Source organism: Lagopus muta, chromosome 4 (genome assembly GCF_023343835.1).
Source record: "Lagopus muta isolate bLagMut1 chromosome 4, bLagMut1 primary, whole genome shotgun sequence".
NCBI classification, from domain to species: Eukaryota; Metazoa; Chordata; class Aves; order Galliformes; family Phasianidae; genus Lagopus; species Lagopus muta.
In genome coordinates, this window is record NC_064436.1 from 11191156 (window position 1) to 11218881 (window position 27726).

Below are 27726 nucleotides of genomic sequence, written 5' to 3' on the forward strand. Positions count from 1 at the left end.
TGACCAGAAATGTGAGTGATGGCACTTGTTTTGATTTATGCAATATTTTTGGATTTTGAAAAATATCTTAGGAAATGCATATGAATGGGTGAATTACTAAAAGGCAAGTGGTCACTGGAAAAAGAAGTAATGGGGGAAAGAATCCCATCCTTGAATTTATATTCAGTAAATATTTTTTTTTCAGAGCAAGGTGTTTTCCTTTTCATTACCCCTGCGTTACTTATTCTTTCCTAAGCTTTATGTATCTCTCCTCCCTGAGCTTTGAATTCTGTTAACTTAATCGGCAGCCTGCAGAATATCGTGGCACTACATGAAATCGGGATGTCTGACTAAATTGAGGTTGAGCTGTTTGATCTGTTGTCTCTTTCACACTGAGAGTGCAATCGTAATTTTCTGACTTTCCATTTCAATTAGCATTTTGGATCTCTGTGGAAAGTAATGTTGCAACATCAGGTATGTTAATATAGATAGACCAGCCACTAAGTTTTAGGTTGTTACAGAGTTAGTGCACTATTGTCTTTGTTTAATTGTGTTAAAGCTGGCTGTGCTTATTATTCTTCTTGTCCTGGACATTTGAAGTGAGTTGAGTGTGTGTCAGAAAAGAAGTGAAAGTAAAACCGATATTGGAATGTGTGTAAGGCAGTTAAATTTTTTAGTAGCAATGTTGAGAAAATCGTGTAAGCATGACAGTACTTTTCAGGTTGAAATTTGTGTGGGTTGTGGGAAGGAACAACACCGTTTCAGAAGGTTACTAGCAGACTTAATGAATATTGTTCAAATTTGGAAGCAGTATTAAGTTGCTGGATGGAACAGTTATGTGTCTAGACCTACTTAGGGCCCAGAAGTTTAGAGACACTTCTGCATTGCCAGTTTTCCACTTACCAGTGTTGTGGTTCACGTTAGAAACTTTTTTTATGTTGAAGCATATAAAGTTGCCTCAGATTTTTAATGGTTTGTTTCTGACAAAGACTGCGTTGCTCTTTTTTGGTCGATTTCAGTGCTCTCTTTAAGAAACAGAAACAAAGACAGAACAACAAAAAAGGATTAAATAAACGGCCGTCAAATGCATGTCCCCCTTTTCCACTCTCATATGTCCTTATTATCTTTGCAGTTATTTTGATGGAACGTTGAAATAAGCAATACTGATTTGTAGCCATAGGGTTTTTTATTCTGTTTTTTTTTTTGCTTTGTTTTTAAAATGTGTTAACAGTTTAATCTCCATGGAGAGAGAGATCAAGCCTGACTATCCATCTTGCTATTTAAAACTGTATTCCTTGTTAGGAGAGTCTTGCAAACTGTTGGACATTGCTTTGGAAAGAGTGGATTATTTTATTCCTTCCAGAAAGCTCTTGCTCAATCACTGGTGTTTCAAATCGCAGAGGATACGATAGTTTTTGCTTATGCAAACTGTCCTTTGGCTTGTGCATATGTGGAAAAAAGCAAAACTTTGCAACCATCAAGAAAACACAGTGCTTGATAGCTGCTTGATGATATATTCATGTGACTGAGATCGGAAGGCCTTCAGGAGGTGTAGTCTGGCCCCCTTTGCAGACCACGGTCAGAGCAAGGTGTTGAAGGTGTTGAAGGTTGAGCATCTCTGAGGACAGAGCCCTTTTTGCAAACTGTTTCAGTTGACAGCCTCAGGATAAGGAGTTCTTTCTTAAGTCTAAAAGAAATCCCTTGTACTTCAATTTGTGCATGTTACGTTTTGTCCTTTCACTGGGGCCAACTTAGGACAGTTGGGCTCCACTGTCTTTGCTTTCACCGCTTATTACACATGGATAAGGTTAGTCTTTTTTATTCCTAGGCTAAACACGTTCTTGGGAGCCATCCCTGGAAAGCTGCTTGTATCCCAGCCTGCATGGATGCCTGGTTTATTCCTCCCAGGTGTAGCACTTGGTATAGCCCTTTGAGCTGGAAAAGATTCTAATTGCCCCACTTCTCCAATGTGTTGAGCTCCTCTGAATGGCAGCACAACCAGCTAGAGCTTTAGTTGCTCCTGGCAGTTTGGTATCTTCTGTTTTCTTCCAGTCCACGGGAACCTGTCCAGAATGCCTCCACAACTCTCAGACTGTAAGTGGACTTGCAGCGATGTCAGCTAGTTCCTCTGTGCTCGTGGATGCGTCCTCTCGGGTCTCATGGGCTTCTTCGATTTGTGTAAATGTCCCTGAACTTCTTCCTCTTCCACTGAAGACAAGTTTCCATTGCTCTGGCCTTCCCTGTAATCTCAGGAGTCTGGCATTTCTGAATGCCAGTCTTTGTGGCAGAGGCTGAGGTAATGAGATGTTGTGTACCGTGTCCTTTGTCACCAGCCCTCCTGCTACCTTCAGCAGTCTCATCTCTTGCAGCTGGAGGAGCTATCCCATTTTGGATAGATGTTACCTTTGTGTTAAAAAGCTGTTGTTTGGGTTTTTGGTTTTGTTTTTTTTTTTATTGTTGATATTTTCATTTGCTAGCTTCAGTGGAAGCAGTGAGTGAATCTCAGGTGTTACAAGTGGTCACTGATTCGTGCACCTCCTGGTGCATCAGGAGTTGAGTGGCACTCTGCATCCCTGAATATCTCTGAGTAGCTGTACAAAAAACATGGGTAGATTCTTGTTTTTTGACTCTTGTTTGGCGCTCTCACCCAGTATCCTTTCTGTTCCTATCTTACCCAAGCTTCCCTCTTGTCTTCAAAATCTGGAAACTGCCTTGATGCTGTGTTTATAAACAAGGTGTGTTAAAGGTAAATGAAAAATCTTCAACGAGTTTGTAATTCTTAGGAAATGAAAGGTGTTGGCTCAGTGTGGAAGTAATTGAGTTTAGGTGAGAGATCAGCATGGCCCAGTTCTAGTATAAAGGCTTATGTGTTTGTTTAGCAGCGTTACTTGTGAGATTTGATTTCTAAATTTGAAATGGAGACGTATTTACCTTCATCCTCTAAAAATGTGAAGCTATTGACTGCTTGGACTTGGAACAGTTTATGTAAAGCTAGAGGAAGAAGTTCTGATGCTTTTAACGTTGTGTTTTACAAGATTGTCAAATGCTGTTAGGTTACCTTTTTATCTTAGTATGCTGCCCTGAGAAAAATAAAATAAAAAATTTCTAAGAGTGGGAAGAGTCCCAAAACAAATCCTGTCTTCATTTGGTCCAGCAGAGCGTGTAGGCTTGGATAATGTAGGTAAGAAATATTTTGATTCTGTGATCTAGCAATTGCTGTGCTAGCTTTCTCTTCTTTTGCTCACTTCTGAAATAAGTATCCTTGCAATGGATTGAGAAACATTCAGAAGAATTTGGGGGTTTTGCTTGGTCCAGCAAAATGGTTTGATAGTCGGGGATAGGGTTGTAAAGGCCCCAAGTTGCTCCATGCCGGTTGTTTTTTTTGTTGCTTTTGAGATTCTTGATTTTACTTGTGTCAAGTTCTAGGAGGTTCTGTGCAGTTAGGACAAAAATGCTGTAAGATTGTAGCCTTGTGTGCTGTCTGGTCTCCTACATTTCACTTCTGTTCCCTTCCTAGAAGCAGCTAATGGTGTTCACCTTAGAGAAAATGATTTGTGTATTGGTGAGATGCTTGTTACAGTCCCCAGTCAAGTCTAGGTATATGTGTAGTCCTCAGAAAAGAAAACGGCATTGCTAACTGTGTTAACATTTCTGTTTTTGCTAGTGTGTTGTCTACAGAATGAACTTTCTAGTGCTAATGCCTTCAAACACTTCTGGAGAGTAAAGACGTGATGTCATTGTGGTGAGGTAGTACTACCTAATTTAAAAGATGTCTTAGGTTATTGGCCATCAATCTTGAGCTGTTTTGGACAAGGCACTTCATTTGCCTGGTATGAAATGTAAATACTAGAGAGGCTTGTTTTCATTACCTTGCAAGCTGTGTAGTGTAGCTAGCTGCTTTTTTTTTTTCTTTTCTTTTTATTAAGTATGAGCAGCAACTGGATCACCATGTTATCTAGAAAGGTATTAGAGCTCAGGGCTGTTTTTTCCATGCAACTGAAGAACAAAAAATAGACTTAGCTTAGCCAGTTGAGCCTTAATGTATACATTTCTTCATTAGCTTCATCTGTGGAAAAAAAAGCAAGCTTTATTTGTTCACAAGTAACAATATGTTACTTGTGAAGCTAGAAGCAGCCAGCCTACTAAGTGAATGGTGTGGATTACTGTAGGGTTTTCTTATTGGTAACATTAAAAAGAAAAATAAATAAATATAACAACCCACGGTACTGTACACTCCTTTTGATGGTGATTGTGGAATCCTGCACTTCAGAAAACACAGCTACTGGTACTGCTCTTAATGAATTTAGTATCAGAAGATGATAACTTACGTGCTCCCAGCTTATACCTAAACTTCATGTTCTTTGTGCGGGCAGTATTGTGCTTTGTTATGATTGAACATAGAATATATGTAAAACTTAAAAATGGGCTATAGCTCAAGCCTGTTGAATGTAAATGATGTTCATGTTAAGATTTGAGCATCAGTGTGTTCTGTACTTGAGCAGCAAAATCTAGCTCGATTTTTTCATGTGCGTTTTGCTGCAGTGAAATGGAAACTCCTCACAGTTGTGGTTTCTGTGCACAGCAGTCATCTAGTTCTAGGAGTGCTATCAGAGTAAGCTGATTAGCATGATTGATACTGTATGTCATGGGACTGGCTTAATGGGCTACAGTTGAGACTGCATTGTGAAACCACACACAGATGAGGTAATCTCATTAGATGATTAAAACCTTCATCAGGTCTTCAAGATGGCAGAGCTCTCAGTTGTATTGCAGTTGGGAACTGATGCGAAGTAAGTGTAGTGTTCTGCTCGGAGTGGTGCTGAGATGGAGATCTTGCTGGCTCTTTCTGCTGGATCAAAGTCTCCGCAGCCCGGATAAAATGCTGATGTGGGATGTTCCATCTGGCTGTAGCTTGAAGTAAGATACTAAATGAAGTAATTATTTTCTCCTGGAGAAATTAATTAATTCATTAATTACTATTTTGCTGCTTTTTGTGAAATTATGTGCTATTTGTGTTTTATTAAAAAAAAAAAAAAAAAGTTTTGGCTTCATGTAGCTTTCTATTCCCTTACGGTAAGAGTGAATTTTAAGTGTTACATTGCTGAAAACAAAACTGCTGTTACATAAAGTAACTGCCTTTGTTGTTGTTTTCTTTTTTCCTCTGAAAGTTGTCAGCTGTGCTTTGGCCCGGGAGCAGAGCAAGTGTAAATGGCACTCCTTGTCCTGCTGTTTGTCCTGTTTAAAGTCATCATGGCAGGTAGAGCGTGCATATGCTAGAACAGGTGGCATACAGAAATCCTGTTTGACTTGGTCATATGCTAGGTTTTAGGCAGCTCATTCAATGACATGAAATTTGAAGGGAGAAGTAGTATATTTGATTAGTCATATGTTTAAGCCCTGGTTTGCTAGCAAGCTGAAATGAAAAACAGATGTTTCTAATTCTGAAATTCAAGTGTTACGGTATGTATAATGCAGGTATTTATATGGATGTTACTGTATGTATAATGCAGGTTATTAGGAAATGCTTAGGAAGGACAGACTGCTCATCCGAGACTGGCAATAACTGCTTTGGCCGTAGAGCTGAATTCTTTGATATTAAAGATGGTACTGGCAGTCTGTTTGGGGAGAGAGAAAGAAACATTTCTGATTTGCATTGCATGTTCTGGTCAGTTGGTCTGTTCTGTTAGTGAGAGCAAATACTGTGGCACTAATAAATATGTATGTGCAACTAGTGAGACAAAATCAAGCACAGATACTCTGTTTTGGCAAGGGAACCCCTGTGATGTAGTCCTTTCAGAACCCTTCTCAGATGTGGTCTATTTATTCTGCAGTTCTGCAAGGAAGTGATCTTTGTCTAAGAGCTATTGAAGGTATGGTGTCAAAAAAAAAAAACCCTCAGCAAAACCCTACAGCAGCCTGTTCCAGCATGCTAAAAAGTGGGAAATTTGCACACTGTGACAAGAATATTCTTTCACATGCATTTGACGTAGCATAGAAGTATACATTTGTTAAGCTACTAGGGGGTTAATGGCAGTGATATGCTATGAAGTATGATGAGTACAGTAAGTATGTGGATTGAGGCGCTTCAGGTTTAATTTCCTTGATTTATTAAAAATGGCATAACTTGTGATTATCTTGTACTGATTTTTAAGTGCAAGGTCATGCTCGATTTCAGTGATATCAAATAAAAAGCAGGATAATAATTTGTGATACTCAGCTTGGTTTTGCGCATCATGTACTCAATGCAGAAGAAAACGAAGGTTCTGGTGAGCTTTGCAAATTTTCTTGCTCTTTCGTTAAGCAGTTACCTAACCTTTAAGATGTGTTTTTGTGTAAATCTGTTTTTCTGTATGGTAAACTTAAATGGATTACTTGACTGTTTCAATAGGCATGGAAACATTTTCTCTCCTTTTTAAGTTGTTCACCTGAGTTGAAGTATCTCAAGAGCTCTTATTTAGAGACCTTGGTCAACTCTTGACCCTGCCTGGGGTTCTGGGGAGTACTCAGTTAACAGAACATTGGTATCTTCTTTTTACTTAATGGGCAAAGCAAGCGTCATCTGCAGCTGCGTTTTTCTGCAAAGAATCTGTTCCTCTAAATAGGTTTTAAAATTATGGAGTATTTCCAGTGAAATGAGGCAACTGTTTTCATTATGAAAATAGAAACCTCCTTTGTTGGGCTGACTGCAAATCAGCTTACTCTCTCCAGAAATTTGGCCTTGAACAGGGGAGAGCAAATCATAAATGAGAAGATTCTTTTCTCAAGATCTTTTTCAGTGAGAAAGACCCAGTGCCTTTCTTTCTCTTGCCTGCATATCATATCCACAGGAGGTGCCTTAAGAAAGATATTTGCAGGAATGATACCTAGGCCTGTTGGTTGCTGCGAAGTAACTCCAGGTTCACTGAGGCGGTGTGTAAGCTAGGGAGAGCAATCCCTGATTGTCTTAGTTACTCTGCTATTCTTATTTAAATATTGGCACGTTTTTGTCCCGATTACATAGGCTGGTTTGTAACCTTTGGTAAATCTGTAGCTTACTTTGATTCCTACATATTTGCTTTCTACGTTATGTGTAATAAACTGAGTGCCCTGGTGAACGACAGTAAGCAGCCTGTCTGAAAATGCTTATCCTTTGTTTCAAGTGGGGAAAAATATCTTCTAAAATATCTTTATTCTAATGTTTCAGAGAAATGTGGGGCAGAAAGGGGAATTAGAGCCAGAGTAGTTGCAGACTGTTCTACGAAGTTCTGCCTGGAGTTGAGCATGCTGTATGGAATTGCCTGCTGTGTGTATCTCTATATTAAATAATCAAGAGTTATTTTGCTGCATGAGCTGTTTTTATTTTTTTTTTTTAACAAACCTTCTATGCTTCTGAAAATAGTGATCACAAAATATTTTGTTCCACTGTCGTGCTGTTTTTTTCCTTCCCGCCCCCTGTTCCCTTTCCATAACAACATAGTATGTGAACCCAAGAAGAAACTAATGTTCTACCTCTTAACTGTTTTTTCTTGTAATATGTTTGTTGAGCTAGCTGGTCTGCTTCCAAAAGTGCAAGAGTATGTTTATACATCTAGCCTAACAATAGTATCATAACACCAGTTTGTATAACCTGGGCTGGAAATAACAATCTAGATGTTGTGAATCAAAGAAGAGCGGTCATTTGTCTGTGCTTTTCTACTGTGTCAGCTCATTTGTATAAAATCACTGAAACTTTTTACAGTTCTCTGGGAGATGTGTCTTCACTGTGTGATGTGACAGCTTTCCTAAACACTTAGAGAAGCTCAGCTATGGCTTCTCCTCGGAGTGGCATCACATGCTGTCATCAGCTCATTCAGAAGGAGTTGAATTTCTATGTCTGGCTCAAGCACATATTACTGGAGAAAATCACCTACAGTATAATAAACTATAGTAAACTATAATTCTGTTCTTGCAGTATTTGAGTAGAGTTGTGAAGAGGTGGAAAGCATGTGATTAATACTGGTTATGCTTATTTATTACTTAGAGAATCACTAAGGTTGGAAATGACCTCTGAGATCACCTAATCCAGCCGTCCACCTACCACCAATATTTCCCATTAAACTGTGTCCCTCAGTACCACATCTAAATGTGTCTTGTACACCTCCAGGGATGATGACTCCATCACCTCCCTGGACAGCATGTTCCAGTACCTGACCACTTTTTCTGAGAAGAAATTCTACCTAATAACTATCCTGAACCTCTCATGGCGCAGCTTGAGGCCATTCCCTCTAGTCCTATCACTAGTTACACGGGAGAAGAGGCTGGTTCTCACCTCGCTGCATCCTCCTTCCAAGTAGTCGTAGACAGTGGCAAGATCTGTGTTGAGCCTCCTCTTCTACAGACTAAGCAATCCCAGTTCCCTCAGCCACTCCCCACAGGACTCATGTTCCACACCCTCACCAGCTTTGTTGCCACTGTCTCAGCATGCTCCATGCCCTCAGTATCTTTCTTGTGGTGCAGGGCACAAAACTGAATACAGAACTTGAGGTGCAGCCTCAAGTACAGGGGGATGGTCACCTCCCTGCTGCTGCTGGTAATGCTATTTCTTAAACAAGCCAGGATGTCATTGGCCTTCTTGGCCACTCAAGCACTCTCCTGGCTCATGTTTAGCTGAATGTTGACCAACACCCCCAGGTCCTTCTCTTCCACACAGTCTTTCATGCATTCTGCCCCAAGTCTGCAGTGTTGCCTGGGGTTGCTGTGGCACAAGTGCGGGACCCGGGCGTTGGTCCCACTGAACTTCATCCTATTGGCTTCAGCTCACTGATCCAGCCTGTCCAGATTGCACTGTAGGACTTTCCTAACCCCAGGCAGATGAACACTTCCTCCGAAATTGGTATTGCTTGCAGAGTTACTGAGGGTGCACTCAATCCTCTTGTCTGGGTCGTCATTAAAGACATTAAACAGTAAAGGCCAGCTGGTCGGAATATTTTGCTGAAGGTGCCAAGACTTTCTATTACTTTTCTTCAGTGACTTTAGTTGATGAAATAATTGTTCTGATTTTCAACTGTTTGGACAGTGTCCATCAGCAGCTGATGTAAGGAGTCCTGGCAGTGTTCAGACTTGTAATGTGCCATGGGGCCTCGTGGTTTAAAGTTTATGGTGAGGAGTGGAAAAAAAAAGTGGAGCATGTTCTTTGACCTCAAATCAAGCGTCAAGCGATACTTAGAGTTAAACAGACTTGCTTTATCATCCTGTCCTCAATCTTATGGTCTTCATAGCATATTAATATAATTTTAAGTTTGCAAAATCTGAGCTGACTTGCCTCATCTGCTGAAGTCTGTCATATTTTGTATGAAAAATTTTATAATTGAGAATAAGAGTGGCTGCCACTCGAGTATGCCAGCATATTTTCAAAAGTGAGATAGTATTTGTTTGCATATTATTCAGTCTCAGGCCTCCTTACTTATCAGGAAAAATGAGTGCTCTGTAATTATGTCTAGTTTTAGTGAAGTGGCACCTGTCTAATGGAGAACTGACTGCAGCAGTGCAATTATGGGACTTTGTAGGTGTCTTATCTTCTCAGTCAGTGACAGTGAAGACATAATCATTCTGCATCAGCAGCTTCTAAAATTATGGCTTGATGTTGGTCTTTACAGTTCTTCTGTCACGATTCAAGTGGTGAATAAGCAGTGGTATCTGTCCCGCTCTGCTGCACCCCACAGACTGCTGGATCCTTGTCATACTACATAGCACACTTGTCACCAGTAGTTCTTGAAAGAAGAAGGCCTTTGGGGGCTTCTTTGAGTGTGGGAAAATGAGCAACATCCTTTGCTTGAAGTTTGAAATGTCTTTATAGTAGTATTTCTTGGATTTATTCAAAGGCAACTGAATGCAGTTATATAAGCTTATGTAAATGATGTGATATTTTTTTTTTTAAGAGTTGGATTTTATGTAAGGTTTTTCATCTTGTTTTTGATCTCACATCTTCTGCTGTTGCCTCAGGTCACTTCCCATCTTAAGGATTAAATAATGGTCATCTTTATAAAAGAATATGTCTTTGAGAGCCTTCATAGTATAGGTACTGGAAAAATAATCAATTTCATAGCAATCGGGCAATTGCTGTTATTCATAAATAGTTCCAGAATGAAAAGGGTTAAGGTAGGGTTAAGTACCTGCTGGAGGAGGTTATTTTGTCCATTTGAGGTTACCAGCAATTAAAAGTATTTTTGGACTGGTGCATGTGTACCTTGTAATTCTGTTAGATGACAAATAAAATGTAGGAAAACATGTTTTCTTCCCCTTTCCACAGTCACATTGTTCTTAAAGTGCTGGCAGTAGTATGTGCTTCCAGTCAGTAAACAAAGTAGATGTCATTTAGACGTATAGAGAGCTAATCAACTAAGTTCCAGGACACTCTGAGTTCCTTTGCTGCCTGCAAGTTAAAAATTAAACAATTTTTATAGTAAGTAGAACTCTCAAAAAGTTAAAAACAAAAAAAAAAAGACCAAACAAAAAACCCAACCAGTTGGATAATGGAGTGCTTGCTTTCAATGTCAAAGAACAAAACTTAAAAATGTGAAGTATTTTACAAGCCAGATGAAGTTAAGGGACACTTTAACACTTGGATGTGCTCAAAATCTAATAAGAAATAAAAACAAGAATCTGAAATCTAATTTCTCATGGTACTGTTGGTGGTGGAATGATTTTTATTTTATGTGTTTTTAATGTTGATCTGCGTTCTGTGATGTGATCGGATACAAACGGAGAAATGAACAGTTTCACTGTACCAAGAGAACAGCAGGCTTATTGTTTGCTTTATCTAGTGCGCAGACAGAGGAGGGGATGAAGTTCGATGAGATCAGTAATTCTGTGCAGTTTTTATTCCCTTAGCAGTTATTCATTGGAAGGACACTGCTGTTTAAAACGAACTCCACCAAAAACATCCCTTGTAGCATAAATGCTTATATTTTAAAAAGAAAGCAACCCAAATCCTTCTCAGAACTTAAAGGGAGAGATCAGTGATGATATGAAAAATGTTCTTAGTTTTTGGGTATTTTCTAGATTATTAGGGCGATTTATTTATTTATTTATTTTAAATGAGGAGTGTTTTGCTTTCTCTTGTTTATCTTAAGAAATGCCTGCCACAGGAATTACATTTCTAGTGCGTTTTAGTGTTGAAAAGATGCCTTTTGAATTGTATAAGATGCCTTTTGAATTGTATATCATCAGATGATAACAGAGATGATTGTATTCATCTACTGCCCAGTTGCACAAAGTACTTTTTTCTTTTTTTTCATATCGTACTTACATGTCAGATGCCTTTAACTGAGGGAGATGTGAAACACTGGCCATTGGGTAAATTCAGTGCCCTTTCTTAGGTGGTGAGGTGCCCTGAGCTGGTCAGCTGGGAGCTCAGCCCCTCTTGCAGAGCACTACGCAGTCCAGCTGTGGTGGCTCGCCTTTGAATTTAGGGCTGGGAAACAAGTTCCTTCTTCTGTGATAAAACTGCATAAATATATTCTTATTTTCTTGTTTACTCAACGTTTGTCATATGATGCAAAACCGTTAGTCAAAATATCCAGAGCCAGGCAGAGGGAGAATTCACAGCAGTTGTCAAGGCAAATGCTTCTTTTTTAGAGAAAACAACAGAAGCTTTCTATCTTTCTGCTTTCTTAGTTTAAGCGTGCAGATTTAATTCAAGGTGAGTCCAGGAAAAAGTGTAACTTCAAATTTCCCCCTTCTAATGCTTTGCTTTTTCTCTGTCAAATACGCGTACCTCCTCCGTATCTTTTGAAATGACTTCTTTGTGGATCCTGTGGGTTGACCGTTCATTTTAGGCCATTGTGTAAATGGTTACTACTTAAAAATAGTTGTGGAGCTAACCTTGCTTCCTCTCTGGGTTTATCAGTTGGAAGCATCTTCTTTTTATCCTATGTGTAAGTGAAGACCTCTTTGGATTGATGACTTGATCTGTATAATGGAAAATCTAGGCAGGATATCCTTTCTCTGTTATTCCTTGGTGTGATGGCATCAGGTTCTGTCTTAAAATGGGGGAAGGGAAAAGGAGGATCCTCTGTACAGGCCAAGTGGTTTCAAGGGACTCTTAAACTGCGAACTGTCGGAGAGCCTCGCGTTTACTGTCAGCATTGAACCCTTCGTGCTGTGAGCCGTGATTACAAAGTGTAGTTTCTGTGCTGAAAAGCTTTCTCACGTGCAGTACAGACATCTTGTATTTGGAAGTTGTTGTGGATACTGTGCTGAAATATACCATGTGGAGCTTCTCTGTAGTTATTTTGAACTTGCAGACCTTAATGAAATACTGCATTGACAGGCTGGATCCAGTCTTAGAATGCAGAAAGGCAGTGTCTGAGCTTCCCCTGCCAACGAAAGAGTATTTATAGTGTAATTCCAGTGGGATTGCCTCTAAAACCACGCAGAGCTCAGTGCAGGGTAGAGGTGCAGTGAACGCATGATCCTGCGTATCCATGGGGTAACTTTCAATTTTTGTCCTCCCTTATTTCCCTCTGCAAGAGACATATTAAAACTGTCTGTGAAGAGAAGTGAATCCCTTTGTACTGGTTCATTCTGCCCTTATCTTGGTGACCTCTGTGTGTTGTGGTACAACGGCGTAGGAGGAACCTGGAGCCTTTGCGTAGGGTGACAAAGGCGGGACAGAATCATGAGTTTAATAGTAAAGCAAAATAGCAATCAAACAGTACTTGGAATTAAACTAATGAAAAAGAAGTACTTTAATTGTCTTTGGACTTTGGAATCTATAACCCTTGAGTTTTCTTGCCAAGATGTTAGTAAAATTTAAAGCATGTGACTTTTATATCGGTAATGAAAATATCTATGGAGTCATTGCATGTGCTTTTACATGAGGAGAAGATAAAGGTCTTTCCTTCTACACCATGAAGAGCTCTTTGGCTGCTTGACGTTAGGAAGGTCCTTCTCATTAACAGACTGTTTTGTGGCTTTCAATCATGAGACATCTTGACACTTTTGACTGCAGTATTTAAGTGGACTGCTGGTTACGTTTCATACTAGAATGTAATATTCTGTGAGAGGCTAAACTTAGTATTTATCTGAGCACTTCGATAAGAAATCGGTAGAAAAGGCAGAATGCTGTAAGAGTTTTTACTATTCTAAAATGAAGTCAATTCTCTTAATAAGTCATTAGGCAGTGGCCTAATGGCAGACTTCAATGCAGAATCTCACCAGTGTTTTTCCCTAGTTTTAGCCTGGTGCCCTAGGTCTATGTAGATAGCATGCTTTTTAAGCAACAGTTTGAAAACCAGGCAAGGGAAGGCTTTCAAACCTTAAACCCACCCCTCATGTATTAAATCACTCCAAATGTTACAATTGCTGTTATTTTCAGGCCATTGTGTCTACTTCCTGTTGGTCAAAGGTTACAAGGATAGGGTGGTGTATAGTGAGATGGAAAGCTGACAGGAAAAAGAAAGCTTTGCTTGTTTTGGGGTAGACACCACTACAGAAATGGCCAGGACATTGCTTAAGGTTTCTGAGGACTTGAAGAGGTAAACTAGAGAAAACTGTACTTGTTTATTCTTCTTTTTAATTTCTGTGTATAGAAAATGATTTGGGTTAAATGGGGGCTTCCTTAAAGAGTGCTGTCTTTTTCTGCTTCAAGTATGCTTTCCCCCCCTTTTCTGTGTGGGTTTTTTTTTTTTTTTTTTTTTTTTTTTTCCTCCCCCTAAGAAAGAAGTTTAGCTTTCATTTTGCTTTAGGAGTGGACTTGGGAAACTTTCTGAAGCAGCAGCCTTCTGAAGCTTTACCCATTAGCTCACTTGTATCACTAAAAGAGTTTTATGCCATGGAGTGTGAGTAGGAGTTATGTGATGTATTGCTGCATTACGTTACACTGTGTAGGCATACCTGCAGTGCTCCTAGCTTTTCTTGATATTTGTATCGTTGTTCCAGAACCACGTTATTTCTTGGCTGCTAAAGCAGTAGCATGAGTCCTTCAGCTTTGTCAACAGGGCGGCTTGCAACGAGCTGCTACGAGCAGATGCTGCTGGGGGCTTATCGTGCTGGTGTTCAGGTTCCTCTGGTAGGGCTCTTGTGGTAAGCAATTGTGGCAAGGAGACTTGAAGGATTTGGTTTCAGAACAAACCTGGCTTCCTCAGGTTGCTCTGGAATGGGAAGAAAGAAAATAATAATGGGTCGTGGTGGTGAAGTTCATTAAAACTACTGATGTAAATAATATGTGCTGTTAAGATATAGGAAACAAAAAATATATTTTTACATGTGTTGATGAGATTAGGCAGCATTTTGTAAGCTACTCAGTTGTTATCCCAAATCATTTCAATCCTCAAGTATGCTAGTGTGTTGTTACGTTTGCTATTAGTAAGCAACATAGCTTTTTAAAAATGTCTTAACCCCTTTGTAACTGCTACTGATCTATCTGAACCTAAAATGAAGTATATCGGTTACAGTCTTGGAAAATGTGTTTTTGTTATAAAAGAAACTGAATTTGGTTAGCATAGCAAAAGTAACTTGCATATAGTTATGTTGTGCAAATTTGGACTGTGCTCGTTTTCTTAAAAGTGAATTTTTTTCTGGAGTTTTTCAGGTCAGTTGTGAAAAAACTCCACTGAGCATAGTTGCCAAGTGTTCTCAGTGGTGGGGGGATGTGTATATCAGACACTAACTAACTTTTATTTCACATTTTTATTTTTTTAGCAGCTGTTGTTTAGCATTCTGTGTCTACATAATTTATGCACATCACAGATTTGTTCATTGGTAGTGAAAAAGCTGATAATTTTGCTCTTAAAATAACGCAAACAACACTGAGCATGTTTTTTTTATTTCTCATCCTTCATTGGAATAAGGAATTCCTTGCAGTGCCTTGCAGTATTTAAACCATAATGTACTGATTCTCCCTATAATGCCTTGGCGGAACAATAGCTTTCCCTTTTCTCTGCATGAAGTGGCTCAAGAAAGTATCATTGCTGGAATTGTGGTTAACTGCTTTGCAGAAGAGGCTGCTGTTTTAGTCCACACATGCTTGACTTGCAGAAACGTCAGCCAGCCTTGCTCTCACAAGGGATGGGTAAGGATAGGCTGTCAACGTGAAGATCACTTAAAATGTAGTTTGGAATTATGGGGTAACTCTGCACTGCCCTAAAATCCATTTTAATTCATCCTTTGTTGAATGTGAATCTGTAGCTCAAATACTTTCTATGAGGGGAATACAAAATACTATACAATCATTTTGTCAGAGGGAACATGCAAGATGCCTGACCTTGTCGTGTGTGGAAATCTATGCAGTATGAGCATGCCTCCTGAGTGAACCAAGTGTGAGACATGTAGGTTTGTTGCAACTCCTGTGTCCTCCAAAGGATCCATAATGGAGCCTGCCATTGTGTTTTCACACAGTTCTAATATCTTTTTTTTTTTCTCTTGCTTATAAGGCTTTCATGAATGATGAAAGTAGATATTTACAGCAGCAAGAAAAAAAAAGCTAAATCTGTACAAGATGTGTACAGAACAATTAAAAACAAAACACAAAACAAAACCCTGGACTTGTGAACTGGAGGAATGGTGTGTTTTTTGTGCCTAGGTACAAGCACCATTTTGGAATGACTATTCTGCTAGGAGGTAAGAAGTGAGCGGACACAGATAGTGGTGTATTTCATCCTCTGCCACTAGTGGGAAAGTAGCTGTTAATATCAGTGCAGTGTAGGCTTGATCTTTCAGCTTCAGATTAATCGCATCTTAACAAGTTTTATTTTCAGTTTTACATTTCTGTGCATTGCTGTCATGCTGTATTTGTCAAGATGTGCACTCCTGTGCTCAGGACAGTGGAATTCAAGGTGCAGCTGTCATCTTGTCCAGGTTGTCTTGTGCAGGACATCTGGTCAGCACTGCAGTAATCCTTGTAATAGGAAATGCACAGTCATTACAAATAAGAGAACCTGTCCTGAACATTTTAGTTTCTTAAATTAAGATTTGTGGGGGAGAGAATGTAGCTTTTAATGACGAGCCAATGAAGGAACTGAAGCAGAAATAAAAAGCACGCACTGTCTTTGACTGATGAATACACAAAACCACTATTTTTTAAATGAATCCATCTGATGCGAAGGCAAACTGTAATTGTTTGAGTGATTGTAAGTAGTATCACAGAAGGTGATCTTCAGGAGGAATCTGAAGGCAGGAGGAGATGTTCCCCTGTTGATTCATGGAGTCTTCAGAGGAGAGTCGGGAGAGGAGGGAGAATGTGTTCAATCTGTTATCAGTGGTAAAGCAAAAAGAGATGACTTGCAAATTTAGGGAGGCATTCACTCCTCTTAATAAGAAGCTTAGAAAGACGTTGAGGGACTCAAAACTGCAATGAAGCAAGTTGGTAATGGAGAACTTCACAACAGAGATGTGGTCAGAAAAGACGGTCCTGGTAGCATTACATTCAGTCTATTAAAGGGGTATGGGGAAGAACAGAGAGGAAGTTGATCAGAATGTACTTGAGATAGGGAGGAAAAGTTGAAATCTGGGAGACGTTCTGAGAGCAAGGGCAACAAGCCAAAGGTGCCATGTGTGGGTGAGGGACCTGCAACAAATATTCTTATGCAATGGTGTTACGCTTTCATTGTTGACAAAACAGTAAGAGAAGGCTGAGCTTACTAGTGTCACAGGCAGCATGCTGCTAGGGAGCTATATGCTAGCCATGCAGGGTGGGTGGTGTGAAGCAGAATAGAATTGAAAGGGTAAATTGATGAGGATTCAAAATCACTGGGTAGCTCTGGCTGCCAGGGGTGGGTGAGATGATTTAGGAATCTAGAAGGTCCATCTGGTCACTGGTCCTAGCATGAAGATGTGGTCCTGTAGAACCTCCTGGTTCTACAGGAGGTCTGCACTAGTGCATTAGCTTAGTGAGTTAGTTCTGCTTTGGTAAAGATGCTATGATAGTTCTCTGATGTGCAGGAGTATTGCAGATAAACTAATGCTTGCCATCACAACAGTTCTGACATACTGTGGAGAAGTAGCTAAGTACTGAAATGGCTGCTGCTGCTGATCATGAGAAGATGAGCGTAACAGTGGATGACGATACAAGCTGTACAGTTAAACTGGGGATAAGCAAAAATCTTTAAAAACAAAAACAAAAACAAAAAAAAACTGTGAAAACCTCCATGCAAAATGTGGAAGGATTATGAAAATATTCAATTAGATTAAGACGTACCAAACAGCAGAGTGCAAAAATGGTCTGACTTGTCTTTTGTCCTGTTTTTGATGCTTTAATTAGCTGTGTAATGCTGGGAGACTAGTTAGTTCACATGCTGAAACATCAGTTATGAAAGAGTCTTCGCAGCAAATCTGTGTGCAAGTATTGTTCTGCTGCATTTGCAGTGTTTTCTTCTGTTTATTTAACAAGCTAAAGTTAGAATCGACAGCACAAGACTAGAAAATGGTGACAATAGTTGGAAAACAGGAAATTTTGGCCTTGTGTGTATTCGGAACAGATGATCAGGATGATGGCCAGGAGAGTGGAAACTTCCACTGAGACTGTTTTTTCCTTATTTTGCTCAGTGAGAAAAGATGGTGTTTCCTGGAAAACAAGTCTTAAGTATTTAAAGAAAGTCATAATGTATCCAGTGTTTTCCTCATTTCACGTTTGTTTGTTTTGCAGCTATCTGTTTACACACTTCAGTGCAGTCGTACTGGAAGTACAACAGTTGGACTGTTATGAAATTTAGGAAGTGAAGTTTCTGTTCTTAGAATTAAGATACCAAACATGCCCTATTTTGTTCCGAGTTTATTAATTTTGTCTTATGTTTTTAAAGGCCCCAGTTTTTCAGGAAGCACGCGTCGGCTGCCAGTAGGTGTTACAACAGTGATTTTCAGAGGCGACTGTTAATTCTGAATTTTTGGTACGGCCTTCTATAAAAGTTTTCTTGTTCGCTTCTGTAAAAGTGCATTCTGAAAAACACCCGTGTATTTCTACATTTCCATGTGGAAATATAGAAGTAATGATTTCTCAGGGATAACTTCAGCCAGAATTTTGCGATTTGACCGTTCAGGAGTTCTGCAAGCACTAAGAGTGGCTTGTGGAAAAAGTTGTTGTTGTGCTTGAGGTGACGTTGTTGACCATGACCTCTTGGAGCTGCTTCCCGGCAGCCTTCCCAGGTATGTGCCTCGTGGTAATGAAGCTCCCTGCTGACAGATGCCACTGCCCTGTGCCCAACACAAACAGTACTTAAAAGAAATATCATTTGAATACTTGGATATTTCGCTTGGGCTTCTGAAACGATGCAGAGTGTAGCTCTACTGTATGAATCAGTGGAGTGGCGTTAGAGGTGTGCTTGGCTCAACATACGGGAACGAGAAATGGGAAGGTAAAGAGGGCACAAATACTCAACTTCTTCTGTTTGCTGTCTTTTTTCCTGTTTGTCTAAGATGTGCAGCTATTTCCCTGTTCCTTTTGCTCTGGGAAAAAAAGTAAAGAGAGATGGATGAATTACATGGAAAAGCATAAAGAAAATAAAATGCTGGTGCTGGCAAATGACTCATAAAACCTCAGAAGTAAGCTCAGCACTAAAACAAATGTCCAAGAGAGAATTACAAAGTGACCTTGGGCTGTCTTCCTTACTTCTCTCTGCTTCACACCCTGCTTGTTTTCTGTTTACTTTAGAAGTTCTTTTGGATCAAGGAAATGTTTAACCTATGTTTGTAAAACATCAAGTGTTCTTTTGGATCCTCCCTGTGCCCCTGGGTGAGTCTCTTCTTTCTTCCAAACCATAGATTAATGCTCTGGAAAAGAAAGATGACAAAAACTGCCCTTGTAACATACATTTTGGAGTGCCTGAACACAAGCGGCTATGCTTGAAAGATGAGAAGGAAGGTCAGAGATACGTAATATTATTCACGTTTCTGCTGGTCAGCCATAGGGAAAATACTTACAGGTGATGTTACTGGAGAGGGATGCCAGTGATATCTTCTTTGGGCTGGCTTGCTAGTGCTTGCTACTTTTGCAGGATTTTGAGAATGGAAAAACAGGTGGTCATTGTACTAGTAGTGGAAAAACAACTTAAATGACGTGAGGATTACGGGTAATAATACTTGGTAAACCCAGCAAGGACAATTGGCCAGTTTGTTAGTAAGTGCAGTTGCTTAAATGCATGAGAACAAATGCTGCAAAACGAGCTGTCCAGAACAAATATCCTTTGACATATTTCACAAGTTTTAATCCTTTAAAAAATTTCATCTAACTGTTTGAGCAACAGCTTGAGGGTATCCAAGTGGAACATAAAACACTTTTTAACATAAAAAGGTAAATTATCCATTTCCTCTTGCCCCTTCCTCCTTACTTTCCTTGTCCATTTAGACATGCCTACATGTTTCCACTAGAACCTGAAACAAAATGAGGTACCTTTCTAATAGATGTTGCAAGAAAAGAAATAAATCCTGAAGTAGGTTTATAGGGGATAGAGCTGCAGGCTATGGTGCTGTTGGCGTATTCAGCAGATAGAGCTAAGGTAAGGAGACTGTACTCTAAATTCTCTGTATTGCATACAGTCTTAGCTACAAGCTTTCAATTATTATCTGTTTTATTTTTACCTGCTCATAATGCTATTTGAAAAATAATGAATTCGACTTACTTTCATCATTTGAGGCTCTGTGAGTGAGCAGTTTGTCATGTTTTAGACTACTTGAAAAACAAGCAAGCAAACTTGTTCCTGTGGTTATGATAGTCTCATGATATGATGGTCTCATGATATAAACAGGACAGTGTTTGGCAGGAATGGTCACATCCTATGGTAGACCAGCTGATATGCTGTGCAGCTCTGGGAGGAAACAAGCTGAGAGTCACAGAAGTCATTTCTTAGTCAGAAGCAAAAGCAGCAAGTCTTGCTTGGGAACAGAGAACTTTAGAAGCCTGCATAGGCTTTTGGTGAGCTTTATTCCTGTGACTTTGGTCGTATCACACTTGGAAAAGCAACAGATATACTTCTGTGTTAGTATTAAATCTGCATGTAGTGTTGTGTAACTAGTTAGTGTAAATGCATTTGTTAATAGCAGTGTTTTGGTATGACTTTTGTGTGCGTGTCTTTCATTAAAAAATAAAAATAATACAGCCTTCTTTCCTCTGTCAGATGCTGTTTTTCTGTGCTAAAGTCAACAGGATTAGGTTAGAAAAGTAGAAAACAAAACAAAAACACAAAACTCAGTAGGTTATGGGATGATTTTTTGTCCTAATACCAATATTGTTTATTCTTGAAAAAATATTTGAGCTGATAATGTATGATTGATAATCCTAAGTGACATGACAGAGCATTAGTAATCACAATATTCATTTGACTTAAACCTTTGACTTAAACCAGTGGAGCTTCTTGTGTGTGTGCATGATTAAGAGAAATAGCTGTGTGGATTGGAAAGTGCGCAGTAAAATGAGATGCAGAAGCTTCATACAGGGATGCCTGAAGGGGTTAAAAAGAGAGAAGGGAAAAGATGATTTGCATAAGTACGTCTTTGCACATGTGCGTGCTGTTTTTTGAACATTTCTTTTTGGAAAGCAGCTATTAAAGAAGCTCTCTTTATTGCGCATGTAGCACGGGATTTGGTACTTCAGTGAGGCAGTATACAGCCCTCGTTACAACAGCAAATACTGAAATGTTAAAAATAGATCAAGCTTTAAGAATCCCAGATATTTTCGAATAACAAAGAGTAATTTATGTGGGCTCATTTTGCACTTTGACAAAATATAGAGGCGCTTTTGTGCTATGATTAGCAAGGGTGCTGATGTCAGTTCTCTTGTCTAGCTTTTAGCTTTATTCTGCTGCTAAATTGTGCTTTGTACTGTAATCCAGAGAACCTTTGTATCTGCCTTATTAGTGTGTAGTTTATGGAATTGCTTTTGTTTCTGAATATAATCTGTGCCAGTTCCAGTGAGTGTGACTCATTGTATGACTGAGATAAACATTCACATATGTACTATGTGAAAACTCTTCCAAAATAGTAGCAGGTGCTGCTAGGCTGAATTCTGTTATAAGTATTTAATAGTTGCTGTTTTGTAGCCAGAAGGGCTAAAACCAAATTCTGTTAAGCTGGTTGATTTTCTGAATTGGAGTGCTTTTTACTCTTTAATGCTCCACAGTGATTGGTGGGATTGACCAGACAAATTTTTCTCTCGTTAACACAGTATTGGAATTGAACTTGTGTGAAGTATGCTTGGTTGGTACCAAGTTCATTTTTGGTCACAAATCACAAGACAAATGAACCTTACTTCTCAGTAGCTTTTTCCCCCTCTAATCTTCTCATTTAGACACTGAAAATGTCATTTGGGCAAACTGAAGGCTGAGGTTTAAGGGAAATGTTGTTTCTGAATTAAGAACTTTGCAGTCCGTTCTTAACTGTCTGTGGTCAGCCTCGTCTGAAGAGAATCCTCTATTACTGGAGTTTCCTGTTATTACGGAGTCGAAGTTGTCATTTGATTTGGAAATAGGAAACAAAAGCACATTTTGATGGTATTTTTGGGTCTCTATTACATTGTGCTTAGCAGCTGCACTACCTGAAGATGCTTCTACTTGCAGTCTAAGTTCACATGCTTCATCTGTTCCGTTTGCCACCTCTGCATTTTTCTGTTCACCCAATGATCTTGTTGGGACTGCAGAAATCACTGCTTGAGGCGTTGGCTTGATCCACACAGTTCCTCATTTAAAGGCAGCTTCACAACTATGCTGCTTATTTTATCGAGTATAAAAGTTGTCTAAGATCAAATAAACTTCAAGCAGCTTCATAGGTGGGGAGTGAATCTCAAGCCCTAATTAAGCTGTCTGGTGTTCTTCTCTTTCTCCCATTTTCTATATTACTTTTTCATAACATATTCCTGAGCTTGCTACCCAGAATAGCACGTAAGTATCACAGTAACTGGTTTGTGTGGCTCCAGCACAAAGCTGGTGGCACTGGTTTGCAGCTGGAATTTGATGGCACCGCTCTGACTGTCCCTCATGTCTTCCTCCATGAGCTTGCTCAAAGCTTATGCCTTCAGAAAAGTGAAACCCTTTTCCCTGAGAAAACCCATTTGAATCTTTTCTTAATATATTGTCAGAAACTTCTGTTTTTTAAGCTACATCAGTGTGTAAAGGGTATCATGTCTTGACGTCCTCTGCTGATACTGTTTCATTCATTTGGCCTTTGGTTCTCTCTGTAATCTGGGTGAGCTGATACCTATTTTTTGGCCGGAGGGGGGTTCTAACATCAGGTTTTGTCCTAACAGGATTTGCTTGTTCACTTTTCAAGTGAGAATGCAACACAGTTTTTTCCAGTGGGCAGTTAGCAGTATGTCTGGTTTCTTTTACTGCGTGTTCCCATGTGTATCTAAAGGGAGATGGCTGGCAGGGAGAGGGAGGGGATTGTCCCCTTTTGCTCTGTCCTTGTGAAGCCCCATCTGGAATACTGCATCCAGGCCTGCAGCCTCTCACAAAAAAAAGTTACGGAGCTGTAGGTGGGGGTCAAAGGAGGACCTCAAAGATGATCAGTGGGCTGGAGCACATCTCCTACGAAGAAAGGTTGAAGGAGTTGGGCTTGTTCAGCCTGGAGAAGAGTGTGCTGCAGGGAGACCTCATTGTGGCTTTCCAGTACTTGAAGGAAGGATATAAACGGACAGAAATTTCACTCAGGCAGACAGTGGTAGGACAGGGGAGTGTGGTTCTAAACTAAAGGAGGAGAGATTGAGGTTAGATATTTGGGGTAAATTTCATTCGGAAGGTAGGCAATGGCACAGGCTGCCTGGAGAAAGCTGTGGGTGCCCCATTCTTGGATGCACTCAAGGCCAGGATGAGTGGGGTCAGGGGCAGCCCTGCCCACAGCTATGGAGGTGGAACTGGGTGGTCTTTTAAGCTCCCTTCTGACCCAAGCCATTTTCTGAGAGACGTTCTACGATTATCCTGGCATTTGGAGTTTATAGCAGAGGATGCGATGCTGTTGGTAGAGCTGAGAAAACCAGAGTGCAGCACTGAGCAGGACAATAAGAATGCTTGTGGTGACATGAAGACGGATAAACGTGAACTTTTCTCTTTCGGTTTGCATTAGTGTCTTTGCAGTGATGGAACGTATTTAATTGACGAGAAAGAGAGGCCCACAGCAATGAAAGGCAGTTGAGGGTTGACTCGAACATGAGGCGTTTTAGTTGTGTTTTTCTCTCTGTCCCAGTTCTTCAGATTTGCAGCATCCTGGAGGTTGATACAACATATACAGTGATTGTGAAGTTTTTTCTTCTGTGGATGTACCTCCTGCAGGGACTTCTTATGTGGTATAAGGCTAGACCATTGGGTCATTCTTCTACTTCCCCACATCTTTGATGTTTTCTGAAATAATAGCGTGGGTCTTTCTCTTTTAAAAGTTCTGCTGTAAAACATTATGAACTTCTGAGTGCAAAGATTGCCTAACGTCAAGGGAATTGTGCAGTGTGAACACTGTATTCTTTAACTGCAGGTTGCTGTTGTGGAGTATCAATTGAAAAAAAAAACATAATCAGAGCTGGAATAAACCAGCCTGAAACAAGACGTCATGGTCTTATTTCTAAATATCTGTACTTAGGTGTGTTTCATTTTCTTATGCCTGTGGCAGTTACTTTCAGAAGATTTTTGGGCTTTTTTTCCTCTTCTCGCCTCCTTATTTTCTTTACTGGATTCATCCTTCATTATTTTTGAATGGTAGCTTAATTATGTGATCTGCTTTTAAAAGCAAAACTAAAATGCAAAAGAAGTAAAGGTTAAAATATGGATTCAATGTCTCTCTAGTCTGCTGTTCTAACAATAAGTAAATGGACTGCATTAAATTCCGCTAACTTAAGTGTCATCTCTTCAAATGGTGGTTGAACTAATTATTACTGAATTCAGCTCGACCTGAAACAACGTACAGAAGGTTTTGAAGTATTATTTCCTACTTCTAATTTTTCTCTTTTTCTTTTATGAATTTTCAGGCATGGAAGAGGAGATGGTTTGTGCTTCGGAGTGGCCGTTTAACAGGAGATCCAGATGTACTGGAATACTACAAAAATGACCATGCCAAGAAGCCTATCCGTATTATTGACTTAAACTTGTGTCAGCAAGTAGATGCTGGATTAACATTCAACAAAAAAGAGTTTGAAAACAGCTATATTTTTGACATCAACACTATAGACAGAGTTTTCTATTTGGTGGCAGACAGCGAGGAGGAGATGAATAAGTGGGTTCGATGCATCTGTGATATCTGTGGGTTCAACCCTACAGATGAGGGTAAGTTTGTTTTTTTCCTTCAGAAGGTGTCATGCCTACATGCATAGAACATTTTGAAGACCGAATGACTAGTGTTAACATTCACATGTTTTAAAACTCACGTGCACTGACTGTGAAAGTTCTTTCTTGCTGTGAAAGAATGTGAGCAGAACGGAGCGAAGTATTCAGAACTCATTGCAAATTAAACATGTCATAGAAAAAAGGATATTTCTTTTCTGTTTTGCATGATGTTAGGTCTTGAGAAATCTTCGAGTAAAATCATGCAGGACAAAGGTTGTCACGAAAGGAAATCCGTGTGGTGTAGAACGCATGGCTCTGTGATCAGGAATGAGTGCAAAATGTCAGGATTCTAATACTGCTGTGCCTCCATCTGCTTTGCAACTTGGAAAGAAGTATGCTCCCTTTACTGGCTGAAACAAACAATAACTTGTAGTTCTCCACTATCCAGCTCAAATCCTACCAAAGCAGTCATTGTGTGGGACCAGCGTTGTGGAAAGAAGGTGGCGTTAAATGCCGACAAACACATTATTGCCATTACATGTCCTGAAACTGACCTTATTTATTATTACTTCTTCTGAAGGGTAGGGGGTGGCATGACTTTCTGTAGTTATGTGCATATTCCCAGGAAAGATTAAATAGGAGCAGTTAAGTATTGTGAATTAAGCATATCAGAGAGAAAAGACTGTAATTAAATCCCTCTTTATTTTCTTCTGGGTTATGCATTGAGGGAGGGGAAGGAGATCACCCACAGCACATGTCTGTTAAGTGATTGCCACATGATTCAGTATTCAATCTGATAGACGTGTACAAATGAGAGAAAGGTAGACAGGTAGTTGTTTTTTCATGGATAACAAACTAGTGGCCCAGTGCAGCCATGAATAGGAGACACCTAGAAATTATTGTTTCTGGGGACAAGCTAAGAGTCTGGATGTAAAGAGAGCACACACTTACTTGACTGCAGAAAAGAGTGCACAAAATGGAAAAGTAGGCACCTCAAAACCATGAGGCCTTTACTTTCTGAGAGATGGTTTTTGTTAATCCATTACTTTATTTTGATATATCTCAACTGAAGATTAATTCCACTATGAATGCAAGGAGACCTAACTATGCCCTGTTCAGATCAAAATAGTTTTTAATTCAGTCAATTTAATCAGTCGTTCTTCCCTATTACTCTTCAATTGCATGTTTAATCTTCAGCTTTTAAGCGTTTGCTGAATTATCCCAGCCCTATCACTTTACTGAAGAGCTGCAAGGTTATACTTCTTTTTGGAGAGTAAGGAGATAAATTTGTGTTCTTTAGGCACTTTTACAAGTTGTAGAGTCTTTGGCTTTCTGATGGTATCAAATTGTGTTATGTAACAGTTCTTTTGAGATAGGGCTTACGGTGATTAAACTTACAGTGAGCCTGAAACACCAAGGAAATATATCCTTAATTAACTTAGACAATTCTATTTTAAAAAAAAAAAAAAAAAAGGGGTGCTTTTTACTCTTTCTTCAGCAAATGTTTTTTTGTTTTGTTTTCTGTATTGCCTTTTTATAAGGGGAGCTACGTGTGACCACGAGTCTGAATTGCTTTATCATCAAGCTTCTTATTGCATTCTTAGCATTCATGTTTTCTGGGTAAGGTCGTAATATAATAGGTATTGGCTTAGTCATGTAGAGGTTAAGATGTAACTATAAGTGAGAATATGTTGCCTGTCGCTTGTGTCACTGGACTTCCAAGCATACATTCTGGGATGGAGAGAATAAATGGTTATGAGAAATGGCCATTCTCCTCTGCTTGGCACTGTGGAGACCTCAACTGAATGAGTGTGGTCTGATCTTCTAGGAGGACGAGGATAAACATTTCAAGAGCAGTGGAAATAATGGAAATGGGTTTTTAAGTGATCAAGGGGTAGAAGAGTTGAAGAATTGATTCTTTACAGGAAGAAATTAATCAGGGAGGAGTATTGAAGGGTATGGGTCAGTTGTTATCTAAGGTAACTTGTTCTATTTTCAGTGAGAAATGTAATGGTAAGGAAAACTTCCTAAGGGTATGTAAACATAGGTTCTGAGACAAGGTGCTGAAAGCCCTTCCCTACGATTCAGTAGATGTCTGTGGTGAATGTTTTATATGTAATCCAGCTCCATGTTTTTGTAATGTAATGAATTGCACCCTTAGCAAAGTGGGAGAAGGGAAAATGATCTTATTAGGTGCAAGCATCTTAGTTACACGTGGTCATTTGATGAACATAACAATGACCAGGTGAAACAGGAGGGGATCATTGAAGAAAAGAAAATTTAAAAAAAGAAAAAGAGAAGATAGAGAGATTGACAATAAACTTGAATGCAGTACAGAAAATTTCAGTCGTCATACAGATTGTAGTTTTAAAAGAAACAAATAAAGAACTGCAGTTTTTTCACATACAGTGCTTTCTAAGTTTGTAAGATTCCTGTTCAGGGAATTGCCATCTCATACATGCTTCTCATGCTTTCCTTGTTTTGAACAGTATAATTGTCAAGCAACCAGTTTTTTTTTTTTTTTTTTTTTAAATCGTGATTTGATAATACATGCACAGTAATAGATTGCTTGATGATAGCATGGATGTAAGAGCAATGACTGGCAGGATGAATTTAACTCCACGTTTCTACCTAATTCAGCTCCTGTTTTCACCAGTAAGAAATAAGGCCGCGCAGCCAAGCATCGTTGTTACCATGCTGTTCTGAAGATATCTGTATCAGGTCAGGATAGCTCTGTGCTTCCTGTAGCACAAGTACGAAACAGAAAACAGGTCTTGCCATTAAGAACTTAGCTTGTGTGATAGGAGACCTCAACGTAGAAGCAGGGGAGTAGGAAGAAGTAAAAGCAAACAAAGCAGTTTTTATCACAGTGACAGGTAAGTTACCTTAGTCCTTCAGTTGTTGGGCTGTTGTTGAACTCAGGGACTAGTGAGAAGAAATTCTCATGGGTGTTTGGTAAATCAAGTTGGATATTAGAGGTGTTCAGGGTACTTAACCTGCATGAAGGGTTAGCCTGTAAGGCAGTTTTTTTGTTTCTTACCTAGTGGATGATAGAGGCTGGCGAATCAAAATAGCCAAATCAGTAACATGATGATAATTGAGAACTCTGGTCATGAAAATTCTCAAAAGTGAGACATAGATGAAGATTCTGGAGGAATATAAAAATTATGAGGATAATAAACTCAAAACAAGCCTTTTTGATGGATGTGGGTGAGGCAAGAACAGAACAGTGGAATGGAAATAGGTTTCTCTTTGTTAGACATGCAGTGGAAGCACTCTGAATGAGCATTGGTTTGTTTTAATGGGTGTGATAATAGGATGTACTGCACAGTAGAGATGATGTACGTGATGATAACCTGTGGTTTTTGACACTTCTTGGATATGACTAACTTGAGAGATAGCCAGACCTGCTCAGAGATGACGCGCCAGGAACATGAGAGACTGGGGACCCTGAATGGAGTAAAAAAAAAAACATGAGAGGACCAAGTTAAACATAAAGGAGAGGAATCCTCTGATAGGGTTTGTGAGCTAGTTATCTTACAAGTGAAGCAGTAGG

General features: G+C 39.5%; 1 protein-coding gene across 7 annotated transcripts in view; it reads left to right on the forward strand.

Moving 5' to 3' along the window:
* The window catches only part of GAB1 (GRB2 associated binding protein 1), a 98159-nt gene that overhangs the window by 34640 nt on the left and 35793 nt on the right, over positions 1-27726 (forward strand). For all 7 annotated transcript variants that reach the window (XM_048941050.1, XM_048941055.1, XM_048941053.1 and 4 more), the window contains exon 2: positions 23876-24170. In XM_048941050.1, the coding sequence (XP_048797007.1) occupies positions 23876-24170 (295 nt within the window). The remainder of the gene's footprint in view (positions 1-23875; positions 24171-27726) is intronic.